The 14240-nt window shown below is 44.7% G+C and overlaps 1 protein-coding gene across 1 annotated transcript in view; it reads left to right on the top strand.

Annotated features, from left to right (window-relative positions):
- The window catches only part of ttn.1 (titin, tandem duplicate 1), a 134311-nt gene that overhangs the window by 71232 nt on the left and 48839 nt on the right, over positions 1-14240 (top strand). Inside the window, exons 125-153 of the mRNA XM_084688433.1 lie at positions 207-388; positions 482-611; positions 699-998; positions 1093-1410; positions 1505-1801; positions 1892-2191; positions 2298-2612; positions 2787-2935; positions 3025-3175; positions 3278-3559; positions 3664-3966; positions 4073-4375; positions 4477-4758; positions 4871-5170; positions 5250-5552; positions 5695-6003; positions 6124-6405; positions 6520-6819; positions 6932-7225; positions 7314-10286; positions 10402-10716; positions 10874-11158; positions 11279-11578; positions 11673-12080; positions 12172-12447; positions 12527-12826; positions 13115-13417; positions 13503-13802; positions 13898-14185. Of these exons, the coding sequence (XP_084544559.1) occupies positions 207-388; positions 482-611; positions 699-998; positions 1093-1410; positions 1505-1801; positions 1892-2191; positions 2298-2612; positions 2787-2935; positions 3025-3175; positions 3278-3559; positions 3664-3966; positions 4073-4375; positions 4477-4758; positions 4871-5170; positions 5250-5552; positions 5695-6003; positions 6124-6405; positions 6520-6819; positions 6932-7225; positions 7314-10286; positions 10402-10716; positions 10874-11158; positions 11279-11578; positions 11673-12080; positions 12172-12447; positions 12527-12826; positions 13115-13417; positions 13503-13802; positions 13898-14185 (10848 nt within the window). The remainder of the gene's footprint in view (positions 1-206; positions 389-481; positions 612-698; positions 999-1092; positions 1411-1504; positions 1802-1891; positions 2192-2297; positions 2613-2786; positions 2936-3024; positions 3176-3277; positions 3560-3663; positions 3967-4072; positions 4376-4476; positions 4759-4870; positions 5171-5249; positions 5553-5694; positions 6004-6123; positions 6406-6519; positions 6820-6931; positions 7226-7313; positions 10287-10401; positions 10717-10873; positions 11159-11278; positions 11579-11672; positions 12081-12171; positions 12448-12526; positions 12827-13114; positions 13418-13502; positions 13803-13897; positions 14186-14240) is intronic.

Raw genomic sequence — 14240 nt, 5'->3', positions numbered from 1 at the left:
TAAGACATCAGTCAATTGAGACTATGACTAAACTTTAAAAACAACAAAGAACAACAGACAACTTGATGTGTAATAAAAAAAAAAAACATTATTATTATTATTATATCAACTATCAATTTATGAAGATATGTCTTGTTAGACTGAAAAAAGTCTGAAGAAAATGCCAGTTGGACAGTGTGATTAATGGCATTCTTGTGTGTTCACAGTGGAGCCAACCATCTCTCTTGAGGTCAGCGCCCATGACCTGCTGTCCTGTAGGGCTGGCTCTATGATTAAGATACCCACAGTCATCACAGGACGTCCTACTCCTAAAGTGACATGGACGTTTGATGGAACAGCAGAGACAGAGAAGAAGAATGAACTCCACACCCTTCCTATAGATTCAGATGTAAGGAGCATTCACATATCTAAGATACATCATTTTTTAATGGCCAAAAATCTGGTGGAATAACTGAATTATGTTGTGAATGTCTGAATTTAGATCCAGTCTACTGATACAACCTCAGTCATAACCATTCCTGAGAGCAAACTCAACCATGCTGGACGCTATATCATCAATGCAGAAAGCGTAGCTGGACATAAGATCATGAAAGTCAGGGTCAATGTCCTTGGTAAGTATAAACTAAATAAAGCACAAGTTAGCAAAGACATATATTTAAAGTGCATTCTGTAATTTGTTGTACTACTCTTTTTCACAGACTTGCCAGGTCAACCTAAAGATCTGAAGATCACTGATGTCACAAGAGGCACATGTAGACTAACATGGAAAGCTCCAGATAGTGATGGTGGTCAAAGGATAAAGAGCTACTTCATTGAGAAGAAGACTGTGTCAGGAAAGGCATGGACAAAGGTTAACCCTGCATGTGGCAGCCAATCCTTTGTGGTGCCAGACCTTATTGAGGGACAAGAGTACTTGTTCCGTGTCAGGGCTGAAAACCGCTTTGGAATGGGACCTTACATTGACACCATCCAAAGAACCAAAGCCACAGACCCTATACGTAAGTGATAAATCAGATATGTCAATTTCATACCATGTTGCCTAAGATCATGGTCTGTTATTTAAACCTGTAAAACATTTTCTTTTTTTTTCAGATCCCCCAGAACCTCCAACTCGTGTTAAGATTAACGATGTTGCCAAGGGCACAGCTACCCTTACATGGAAGGCACCCAAGAATGATGGTGGTGCTCCTGTCACTCACTACACTGTTGAACGTCTTTGCTGGGATGCCAGTGGAGCCCAAAAGGAATCCTGGAGACAATGCAACAGGCGTGACATTGACTCCACCACTTTCAAGATGGATGACCTGAATGAAGGCGATGAGTATGAGTTCCGTGTCAAGGCTGTAAACGAAGCCGGTTCTAGCAGACCTTCCTCTACTGCTGGGCCAGTCCTAATCCAAGACCAAACACGTAAGATCACATCAAAAAACCAGCCACATTCAAGGTTAGGTCAATTTAGGGTAAGTTGACGACATTCCCTAAACTGAACTGTTTTCTCACACAGGTGCACCTTCTATTGAACTGAGTGAGTTCATGGAGGTTGAACAGGGAGCGGACATTGCCATTGTGGCTAAGATCCGCGGTGGTCCGTTCCCCACTCTCACCTGGTTCAAGGCTCCTCCCCACAAGGCTGATGACAAAGTGGAGGTGCAGTATGATGAGCACATCAACAAGATTGTGTGTGACGACAGCTGCACTCTGCTGATCCAGCAGGGCAAACGCTCAGACACTGGTCTGTACACCATCACTGCCAGCAACAGTCTAGGAAAGGCCTCCAAGGAGATGAGGCTCAATGTCTTAGGTAAATGTCTCAATTATTACCATGATCACATGACTATGCCTTTGGTTCCAGTCTCAATTGTATAACTTATTGATTGTTTCCTTATTTCAGGACGACCTGGACCTCCCTCTGCTCCCATCAAGTTCGAGGAGATTGGTGCTGAAAAGATTACCCTGTCATGGCTTCCACCAAAGGATGACGGTGGCTCCAAGGTGACAAATTATGTCATTGAACGACGCGTGGCCAACAGAAAGACCTGGATTTCAGTTACCAATGAGCCCAAAGAACGTGTGTTTACGGTGGAAGGTCTAATGGAGGGACACGAGTATGTGTTCCGCATCATGGCTCAGAACAAATACGGAGTTGGAGATCCTCTGGACAGTGAACCAGAGATAGCCAGGAATCTATACAGTAAGTGCAGCTCATAGTCGCCATGTTCTAATACAATTTGAGGAATCATCTAAGGATATAAAAGTTGTGTTGAGGTTAATGACTCATGTATGTACCCTGCCTACAGCTGTTCCAGGCCAATGTGAGAAGCCTACCCTCTCCAGTGTCACTATGGACTCTATGACACTCAACTGGGAAGAGCCTGAAGTGGACGGTGGTAGTCCCATTACTGGATATTGGCTGGAGCGTAAGGAGACAACCTCTAAGCGCTGGAACAGAGTGACACGTGACCCCATCCGCCCCATGCCACTTGGCATCTCCCACCACGTGACCGGCCTTATAGAGGGCTCCCAATACCTATTCCGTGTGTCAGCCATCAATGCAGCCGGATGTGGGCTTGCCAGTCCACCAACGGATCCCATATTTGCTAGAGACCCCATCTGTAAGAATTTACTTTCAAACAAATTGCAATCATTTGTGTTGTCATTTACTGTAAGGCACATAGCTGTGTTTTTCCCTGTCACATTTCTAAGTTTACAGTCAAATGTATTTGTAATTAATAATTTGCAATTTGATCATTTTATACGCTGTATATATTTTGTGTCTTGCAATATAGCTCCCCCTGGACCTCCAACACCCAAGGTGACAGACTGGACCAAGTCTACCGTGGATCTGGTTTGGATTCCACCTCTGAAGGACGGTGGATCCAAAATCATGGGATACTACATTGAGTACAAAGAGGAGGGAACAGAAGCATGGGTTAAAGTGAGTGACATTTTGCTTTGTTCAACGTCATGGAATCCTCTGTTTCTTGAACTTGAAAACTTACACTCTGTTGCATGTTATTATTTTAGGCCAAAGAGAAGGAAGTCAGAGGCACCAAGTTTGTTGTTTCTGGACTAAAGACAAATGGACAATACAAGTTCAGAGTGGTAGCTTTCAATGCTGCAGGTCTGAGTGAACCCGGTGAAGTTCCAGAAGTTATTGAGGTCAAGGACAGGACAAGTAAGACAACTCTCAAAACCAAAACAGTACATTCAAACAATCATAACAAAATCCATAGAAACAATTCTTTGTTTAACACGATCCTGGTTGTCTTACCTGCAGTTGCTCCTGAGGTTGACCTGGATGCCTCAGTAAAGGAGAGGATGGTTGTTCATGCTGGCGGGGTGATTCGCATCATAGCCTATGTGTCAGGACAGCCTGCACCCACAATCACATGGAACAGAGATGATGGTGCTCTGCCACCAGATGCTGTCATTGAGACCACTGGCATCAGCTCCTCTCTGGTCATCAAGCCATGTACAAGGAGACACCAGGGAGTTTACACTCTGACGGCTAAGAATGACGGAGGTGAAAAGAAGAAAGCCATCATTGTTGATGTCCTTGGTGAGCATTTCAAAATTGAAATATATTTGTTATATTTTTCTAATCCATCTTCATCATCCAATGTCATCTTTTAATATACTGTATCCGATGATGATCCTCCATAGACGTTCCTGGACCCGTGGGTGTTCCGTTCACTGCTGAGAATCTTACCAGTGACTCTTGCAAGTTGAACTGGTTCTTCCCTGAGGATGATGGTGGCTCCGCCATCACCAATTACATCATAGAGAAACGCGAGGCTGAACGCAAGGCGTGGACAGCTCTCTCCTACACAGTCACCAGGCACACTGCTGTAGCCCACAATCTCATGGTCGGAAAGACCTATTTCTTCAGGGTTGCAGCTGAAAATGCAATTGGACTTGGTCCATTTGTTGAGACGACGTGCGAAATCGTAATCAAGGATCCTATCAGTAAGTACCAATTAATTCCTCTAGATCACTGTCTTCACCAATACTTGTCACCTGTTTATTTAAACTTTTAACCATTCAAATAACATTGCCTGGTTGTGTTCCCCAGCTGTCCCGGAACGCCCAGAGGAAATAGAGGTCACATCTGTCCACAAGGACTACATCAGTGTCACCTGGAAACCTCCCAAGTTTGATGGCGGCGCTGAGGTGACCATGTACATCCTGGAGGCACGCATGATCGGCAAGGACAAGTACACCAGGCTGACCAAGGAGAAGCTGATGGAGAGAAGATACACATATGATGGACTGAGGGAGGGTGACACTTATGAGTTTAGGGTCCTGGCTGTGAATGAGATCGGTCCCAGCAAGCCATCCTTCTGCACCAAACCCATCACCTGCAGGGATGAATTAGGTAGGAGTATTATCATATTTTCTGTATAAACCTGAACCTTGTTCGATTGTAAAAAAAAAAAAAAAAACGATCTTACACTGATTCTGTATTTCACTTTTCAGAGCCCCCAACCATTGAGCTGGACTTCCGTGATAAGATCGTTGTTCGTGTTGGCGAGAGTTTTGCCCTCCAGGGACGCTACACAGGAAAGCCATCTCCATCTATCATCTGGTTCAGAGATGATGAAGAGCTCAAGGCAGACAAACACATCATGTTCAAGAACACCTTGAACACCATGTGTTTGGGCCTCATGAAGGCTAAGAGAGAGCACAGTGGCAGATACTGTGTACTTGTTGAGAACAGCACTGGCTCAAGAAAAGGCGTTTGCAATGTGACTGTTGTCGGTAAGTATTATTCTTGAACATGGAATCAGATATCCAATCAATTATATCAACCATCTATTCTAAATTATTATTTAAATTCTCAATTAACATTCTACTATACATTCATTTCAAGATCGCCCAACACCTCCAGTGGGTCCAGTGATCTTTGACGAAGTTCACAGAGAATACATGGTGATCTCCTGGAAACCTCCTCTGGATAGTGGCGGAACTGAAATCTCCAACTACATCATAGAAAAGAGAGACGTCAACAGAGACATGTGGATGACTGTAACATCCGCCTCCAGCAAGACCACTTGCAAAGTGCCAAAGCTAGTGGAGGGCAAAGAGTACATCATGAGAATTTGTGCTGAGAACATGTACGGCATCAGCGATCCACTGGATTCAGAGGAGATGAGAGCCAAAGATCTCTTCAGTACGTAATTGATCACCTTATGATTGTAACTTTTCTCCCAACCAATTCTAATTTGAGATGTTAACTTTACTTACTATAGGAGTACCTGAGGCTCCGGAGCAGCCCAATGTCAGAGAAGTCTACAAGGATAATGCTTTAGTGCTGTGGAGCAGGCCTCGTGATGGTGGCAAACCCATCACCAACTACATCTTGGAGAAGAAGGAACCCTCTGCTAAGAGGTGGTCCCGTGCTACCAGAGATCCTCTCTATCCAGCCACTCAGTTCAGGGTGCTGGATCTGATTGAAGGCTGTGAATATGAGTTTAGAGTTATGGCAGAGAATGAGATTGGCACCGGTGACCCAAGTGTACCGTCAAAGCCCATCCTTGCCAAAGATCCAATTGGTAAGTGTTTAGTAATGGAAAAAAAGGATAATGTTGTCATTATAGTATAACAATATAACAATAGTTGTCATTATCCATAACTATAGAGGACAGTTTTCACTATTTAGCATGAAGTTAATTGTTGAATTGCCTCTCATTACAGTTCCTCCTAGCCCACCTGTTCTGCCAGAGGCAATAGACAAGACCAAGGACACTGTCAGTCTGAAATGGCAGTTGCCTCGTCATGACGGCAAAGGCAAAATCTTTGGTTATCTTGTGGAGTACCAGAAGGTTGGTGAAAAAGAATGGGCCAAGGCCAACGAGACTCCCGAGACCTGCCCGGACATCAACTATGTAGTGACAGGCCTGGCTGACGGTCAAGAATACAATTTCAGAATCTTCACTGTCAATGCTGCAGGAAACTCAGAGCCTGCCTTTGTTCGTCAACCAGTGAAAGTGCACGACAGATTGGGTAATTTGTTGACACATTTTATAGCTTGATTTCCTTCAATGCAAACAAAGCCATTTTATAATGTAAACATTCGATATCATGTTAACAAAGACTATATAATGTGGTATTATATTACAACAGAGGCTCCAGAGCTGCTTCTTGACGCCAACATGTCCCGTGACCACCTTGCCATGCTTGGAACAGACATCACTCTCAGTGCTGTTATCAAGGGCATGCCGCCCCCTACTGTCTCATGGAAGAAGAATGATGGAGAGGCACCAGCACATGCCACTATTGCAGTTACTGCCTCAGGCAGTAAGATGTTTATACCCAAGTGTGTGCGTCCTGACTCTGGAAACTACACCATAACTGTTGAAAATGCAGCTGGATCCAAGACAGCAACTTGCGTCGTGCTCGTTTTAGGTTGGTCACATTTTTCTGTAAAAGGCTCAATTCAAGTTGAAACATGAACAGATATGTAATTCATTTCAGCAAACAAATGAACATATTTCATTAACCAAATCCTCTGTGATACAGATAAACCTGGCCCTCCAAGGGATCTAACTATCTCTGAGATAACCAGCGAGTCAGCCTACCTGTCCTGGAAGGCTCCTGAGGACGATGGAGGTGCTGTCATCTCCCACTACCTGGTGGAGAAAAAGGATGTTGCAGCTGAGAAATGGGTGCCGGTCTGTGCCTCATCAAAGAAGTTGAGCCTGATGGCTCTCTATCTGATGGAGGGTGTTCAGTACATGTTCCGTGTTGCAGCAGAGAACCAGTTTGGCAGAAGTGCTTACATTGAGACCAAACTTCCTATCAAGGCCGTCGATCCTTTATGTAAGCCTCTCTTATTAATTTGAAAGTTTCATATATTAAAGGCACAGTGGTAGCCCTTAACCTAAATGCAGTAGCTGTTGCTGTAATTGCATGTATTTTCTTTTGCTTTAAGATCCACCTGGCCCACCAAAAAATCTGCATCACACTGATGCTGATAAGACTGAAGTGTGGCTTGCATGGGAGTGGCCAGATCGCACAGGAGGAAGTGAGGTAACTGGGTTCATTGTTGAGCACCAAGAGGAAGGAACAACTGACTGGGTTAACTTCAAGACTGTCAGCAACATTCACTGTCATGTAACTGGACTGGTGGAGGGCAAGACATACAGGTTCCGTGTGAAGTCCCAGAATGCCATTGGTGTGAGCCGTCCAGACACTACTGTCCCTGTCACCTGTCAGGAGAAACTATGTAAGACAGATTCCTCAACAACAATTTGTCTATAGAATATACATGCAATTCTCAAATCCTAACATTAGATTCCTTGTTTTATTTTCAGTGGCACCAACAATTGAAGTTGATGTGAAGCTTATTGAGGGCCTCATTGTCAAGGCTGGAAGCAAAGTCATTCTGCCAGCAATAATGAAAGGAATTCCAACTCCCACTGCTAAGTGGCTGAGTGATGGAAACGAAATTGTATCAGAGGGCAGGTTTAAGATTGACACAGTGGATACCTCAACAAGCCTCAGTATTCCTGAGTGCATAAGAGGTGACACTGGAGAATATATTCTCACTGTGACCAACCCAGCAGGAAGCAAGACTGTTGCTCTTCATGTCACTGTGCTGGACGTCCCAGGTGCCCCTGTTGGTCCTGTAAACATCACAGAGGTTACTCCAGACCATATGGCCATTAACTGGAGGCCACCTAAAGATGATGGTGGCACACCACTATCGAACTACATTGTTGAGAAGAAGGATATCAAGAAGCCATGGGAGCCATGGTCAGTTGTAAGCTCTGGAAGTACAAGCACCAAATCCAAGATTCCCAGATTGGAAAAAGGGCGTGAATATGTTGTGCGCGTCCGTGCAGAAAACAAAATTGGTATTGGTGCAGAACTTGAGAGTCCTCCCACTATTGCCAAACATATGTTTGACCCTCCTGGTCCTCCAGGCCAGCCAACATGCTCAGACATCACAGAAAATGCTGTGACAGTGGAATGGACTCTGCCTGAAGTTGATGGTGGCAGCCCTGTCAGTGGCTATGTCATTGAGCGTAGGGAAATGACAGGGAAGTGGATTCGTGTAAACAAAACGCCCGTGCTGGATCTCAGATACAGAGCATCTGGTTTGTTTGAAGGCAACAGCTACGAGTTCAGAATCTTTGCTGAGAACGTTGCTGGGGTCAGTGTGGCCTCTCCTGTGTCAGACCCAGTGAAGCTCACTCGTCCAATCACAAAGCCAGGACCACCAGTCAACCCCAAGGTGAAGGACTGGAGCAAGTCCTATGTTGACTTGGTGTGGACAAAGCCTACCAGAGATGGAGGAAGTCCCATCCTGGGTTACATTGTTGAGTGTCAGAAATCAACTAGTGCTCAGTGGGATAGAATGAACAAGGATTTCCTCATACTGGGCGGTGCCTACAGAGCCCCTGGTCTGATTGAAGGTATGGAATACAGGTTCCGCATCAGAGCCTCTAACATAATAGGAGACAGTGAGCCTAGAGATCTGCAGGAGTCTGTCATTGCAAAGGACATTTTGGTGCCTCCAGTGGTCGTTGTTGATGTCGCTTGCCGTGACCTACTGACAGTAAGAGCAGGCCAGAGTATTAATTTGACTACCAGAGTTAAGGGTAGACCCGACCCTGAGATCACATGGACCAAGGATGCCAGGGCTCTGGGCAGGGACAAGCGCACAGAGATGAACAACAACTTCCCTCTGGTTGAGCTTGTGATCTCAGAAGCAGTCAGAGAGGACTACGGAAAGTATGCTATCCTGGCTAAGAACAGCAGCGGCCAAGCCCAGGCCACAATCATTGTGAATGTGCTTGACACACCAGGACCTTGCCAAAATATTAAGGTCTCTTATGTGACAAAAGACTCTGGCATGGTGTCATGGGAGAACCCAGAGGATAATGGAGGCACTGAGATTACACAGTACACCATTGAGTCTCGGCAGGCTAGCCAAAGAGGTTGGACTTTGGTCTCAAATGACTGCACCAAGCGTCTCATGAAAGCACCTCTTACAGAGGGATGTGAATACTTCTTCCGTGTGAGTGCAGAGAACAAGATTGGTACTGGACCTCCCATAGAGACAAAGACAGCCGTAGTGGCTGTAGATCCCATTGAGAAACCAGGTGATCCAGAGAACTTGCACATCAGTGAAATTGGCAAGACATTTGTCTTCCTCAAATGGAAGAAGCCAGACTATGATGGTGGTAGCCGCAACATTGGTTACCATGTTGAGAAGAAGCCAAAGGAGGCAGATGATTGGGAGAGACTTCATAAGGGTGCCATTAAGGAGACTTACTTCATGGCAGATAGATGCATTGAAAACGAAGTTTACCAGTTCAGAGTGCAAACCAAGAATGAGGGAGGTGAAAGCAACTGGGTGACAACAGCTGAAATTCTAGTTAAAGAACAGCTAGTTGAGCCAGAGATAAAAATTAAACTGATTGGCACCCTAGTTGTTAAGGCTGGTGACTCCATCCCTATAGAAGCCACAGTTAAAGGAAAACCACAGCCTGATGTCAAGTGGACTAGAGATGGAGACATTGGAGATATCAGCAAAAGCACAAGGCTTCAGATTGAATCTGGTGTGGAATTCTCCAAATTCCTGTTAACCAACTCTAAGCGTCCTGATAGTGGAACATATGTGATCACTGCTACCAACGCTGCTGGCACTTGCAGTGCTCATGCCAAAGTCAACGTGCTAGACAGACCTGGTCCTATTAAAGACTTGAAAGTGTCTGGGGTCAGTATAGATAGATGCCACTTGGCCTGGGATGTCCCAGAAGATGATGGTGGCTGTGAGATCTATAACTACATCTTAGAAAAGTGTGAAACAAAGAGAATGGTTTGGTCTGTTCATTCTAATGCTATAATCACTAATTCAGCTAAAGTCACTCGTCTTACTGAAGGAAATGAGTACATATTCAGAGTCAGAGCAGAAAATAAGATGGGGGCAGGTCCTGCTGTGGAAAGTGAATCGATTGTGGCCAAAACCCAGTTCAGTAGGCCTGGGATTCCTGAAGCACCGGAAGTCACCAAGATATCCAGGGACCAGATGACCGTTGAGTGGGCTGCACCTGAAAATGATGGAGGAAAGCCAATCATTGGCTACCTTCTGGAAAAGAAGGAGGAGCACGCCATTCGATGGACCCCTGTCAGCAAAGACCTTATACCTGGAACAAGGATGACAGTCACCAATCTGTTGTTCAACCACGAGTATCAGTATAGAGTTACGGCTGAAAATGAGATCGGTGTTGGAGACCCAAGCAAACCCTCCAGAGCCATTACTGCCAAGGATACTGTTGGTAAGGATATGACCAATTCAACACATTATAAAAACACGGTACATTTTATTTTGCATATTTAATTTCAATAGTTGACATTAGTTGAATGCTTATACTCAGTTGCTTTATGTTACAGAACCTCCAAGCCCTCCAAGCAATCTGAAGGTTGTTGACAGCACCAGCTCCTCCATCAGTCTGAGCTGGACCAAGCCTGTGTCTGATGGTGGAGTTCCACTTATCGGATATGTGGTTGAGATAAGAGTCAAGGGAGCCAAAGGAGATGAAGGCTGGAGGAGGTGCAACGTTGCAGCCCAGCTGATTGTGACCGAATTCACTGTCACCAGTCTTGATGAAAAACTGGAGTATGAGTTCCGTGTCTCTGCACAAAACCAGGTTGGCCTAAGCCTTCCTGCAGATCTAGAGGGAGCTGTAGTACCTAGGGATATTCTCGGTGAGAGTTACATTCTAAAATGCATGAATTCATCCAATTATGTGTTGCCAAACCATTATGCTACATTTCTATATAATGCTGCTACATAGTCATCACAAAATCACATGAATCCAAATATTTGCTGACCTTTAACAACTCTTCCTATTCTCGCTAACAGAGGCCCCTGAGATCGACATGGATGCCAGTCTGAAGGACGGACTGACTGTCAGGGCTGGATGCCCCATTAGGCTGTGCGCCACCATCAGAGGCAGACCTCCACCCAAAGTGACTTGGAGGAGGATGGGCATTGACAATGTTGTCAGGAAGGGACATGTGGATATCATTGATACCATGACCTTCCTAGTGATCCCAGACAGTACCCGTGATGATTCAGGCAAATACTCTCTGACACTACGGAGTACTGCAGGAGAGAAGGCAGTGTTTGTAAATGTGAAAGTGCTAGGTAAGTCGAACCTCACTGCAATACAATGACTGCTAACCATACTGTTTAAGCAGTTTTCCTTTTTTACTGTTCAAGCATGTTCATAGAGATGACAAATGTATGCCTGATCCTTTTCAACAGACACCCCAGGGCCTGTAATAGGTATTGAAGCCACAGACATCACAATGGTGTCTTGCAAACTTTCCTGGTCTCCACCTGAAGTAAACGGTGGCAGTGAGGTCACTCACTACATTGTTGAAAAGCGTGAAATGGACCGCAAGACATGGGCAACAGTCAATAGCAATGTGGAAGCGACGACCTTGAAGATCAGCAATTTGGTCTCTGGCACAGAGTATTACTTCAGGGTCACAGCAGTAAATGAATATGGACCTGGAGTAGCCAGAGTCTCACCAACTTCATATCTGGCCTCAGATCCAGTCAGTAAGTATATTTACATTTGACCTTCAGAATCCACTGGTTTTACATTCTTTTGATATATTGAATCTTTATCAAAATTGTATCTATTTCTTCTCAGGTAAACCTGACCCCCCTCAGAAGATTGATGTTCTTGAAATTACTAAGAACAGCGCTGTTGTGGGATGGGTGACACCGATGAGGGATGGAGGTGCCAAGATAGATGGTTATGTGATTGACTATCTGGAGGTGATTCCCCCCAAGGAGCCACCACAGCCAGTAGAGGTTGAGGGAGAGGGAGGAGAGCAGCCTGCTCCTCCTGCTCCGGCACCTCGTTTTGAAGAAGAGGAGGAGGAGGAGGAGCCAGAAGATGTATGGACACCATACACTGTTGTTAAAGGCCTTAGCATTTCAATTAGTGGACTAAAAGAGGGCAAAAAATATAGATTCAGAGTGGCAGCGAGAAACGCCATGGGATGCAGTTTACCTACCGAAACCCGCGACGCAATTGAGGTCAAGGAGCAGATTCGTAAGTTATAATTGCCTTAAAAAAATCTGTCCTACACTATATGTCTGGAGTCTGGAAATTTGTGATAGTAATAATATTTTTTTGTTTTCAGTTGAACCCAAGATTATCATGCCTGATGTTGTAAGTGCAAGAGCAGGCGCTAAACTCAGAGTGGAAGCTCTAGTATCTGGCAAACCTGCACCAGTCTGCAAATGGATGAAGGGAGGCAATCCTGTTATTTCATCTAGTCGTCTCGCCGTGCATAAATCTAAGAATCTCTGTGTGCTCATCATCAAAGATGTATCCAGAACTGACAGTGGTGAATACAGCCTTGTTGCTGAGAACACCTCGGCCAAAGTTGACCAGGTCCTGAAAATCATCATCAGAGGTTTGTATAATTGAACTTTAAAAAAATATCCAAACTTTTATTGTAAAAGAGGTGATTATGATAATAATGTTTGTTTCAGATATCCCTGGCCCACCTGAGCCACCATTTGAGATCAGCGACATTGATTCTGATGCCTGCTCACTTTCTTGGAACAAACCTTTGGAGGACGGTGGCAGCAACATCACCAACTATGTAGTTGAGAAGTGTGATTTGAGTCGCGGTGACTGGGTCAATGCTGTTTCCTCTTGTGGAAAAACCAGCTGCAGGCTGGGCAAGCTCATTCCTGGAAAGGAGTACTTATTCCGTGCCCGTGCCGAGAACCGCTTTGGAATCTCTGACCCTATCACATCGGACAGGATGGTTGCCAAATTCCCCTTCGGTAGGTTTACAGACATGGTGAAACTACATTATTTTGCATTTTTACCTGGTGTGCATATTACTCACGATTGCTCTGGTACAATACAATCACAGAAACGTAAACATGCAAGCCGTCCACCTGAATGTTCCGAAGTTGCCATTTTATGCCTTAGCATTTACCTCGTCTTTAAGTTATAAAAAAAATAAGACGTTGTGGTTGAATATCCACAACACATTAAAGTATACAAGGCAGAAACAGAATTACCTAATCAAAGTGATAAAACTTTCAATCCAAATTTCTTGTCAACAGAGGTTCCAGGAGAGCCCCTAAATTGCCGCATCAACAAAACAAACAAGGATTGCATGTTTGTTGCCTGGGACAGACCAGAGTCGGATGGAGGCAGTCCCATCACTGGCTTCTACATTGAGCGGAAGGAGAGGAACAGTCTCCTGTGGGTCAAAGCTAATGACACAGTCGTTAGAACAACTGAGTATCCCTGTGCTGGCCTTATTGAGGGCTTGGAGTACACTTTCCGAGTATCCGCTATAAATCGTGCCGGACAAGGCAAGCCTAGCAAGAAGACTGACTTTGTCACAGCAAGAACACCAGTTGGTAGGTATACTCATAATACTTTACTACTTTTCATGTTGTTCTACTGATGTTTATTACAATATGCATGTGTTTAATTTCTCATCAGATACACCAGGCAAACCAGACATTCTTGATGTCACCAAAAACACTGTGACTTTGGTCTGGACCAGACCGAAGAACGACGGCGGTAGCAAGATCCTTGGATATTATGTTGAGGCCTTAAAGCTACCTGGTGACAAGTGGGTTCGCTGTAACACCAGCAGTCAGAATGTCCCCAGAGAAGAGTACACTGTAACTGGACTGGAGGAGGACATGCAGTATCAGTTCAGAGTTACTGCAAAGACAGCGGTCAACATGAGCAAAGCATCAGACCCCACAGACCCTGTCCTGGTCTCTGCAGAGAACGGTAAGAAAGCTTCGGAAAAAGTATAATTACTGAATTTGGTCACAGGAGTGTACTTTCAAAGTCTTAAATCACAATTTTGATTCTGATCATTCCAGTGCCACCAAGGATAGAACTTGCAGTGAACATGCAAAAACCACTGACTTTAAGGGCTGGCGCTAATGTTACACTTGCGGCTGAGGTGTTTGGAAAGCCCATGCCCAAAGTGACCTGGAAAAAGAATGATGATTCCCTGAAATCTTCTGAAAAAAGGAAGATAACCCAGAAGAGACATCTCTTCCAGATGGAACTCACTGAAGTCACTAAAGAACAAACCGGAATATATACTATTCTGGCTGAAAATGCTAGTGGATCTAAGACTGGAGATATAGAGATCAAAGTTTTGGGTAAGATCAAAGACAAAGTATGATCTTCATTTTTAACAACTAAGCTAACATTCTT

This window comes from Hypomesus nipponensis, chromosome 23 (genome assembly GCF_054491055.1).
Source record: "Hypomesus nipponensis isolate SF chromosome 23, ASM5449105v1, whole genome shotgun sequence".
Taxonomy (NCBI): Eukaryota; Metazoa; Chordata; class Actinopteri; order Osmeriformes; family Osmeridae; genus Hypomesus; species Hypomesus nipponensis.
Note: the sequence above shows the minus strand (reverse complement) of the source record. Positions and strands in the feature narration are given on the sequence as shown.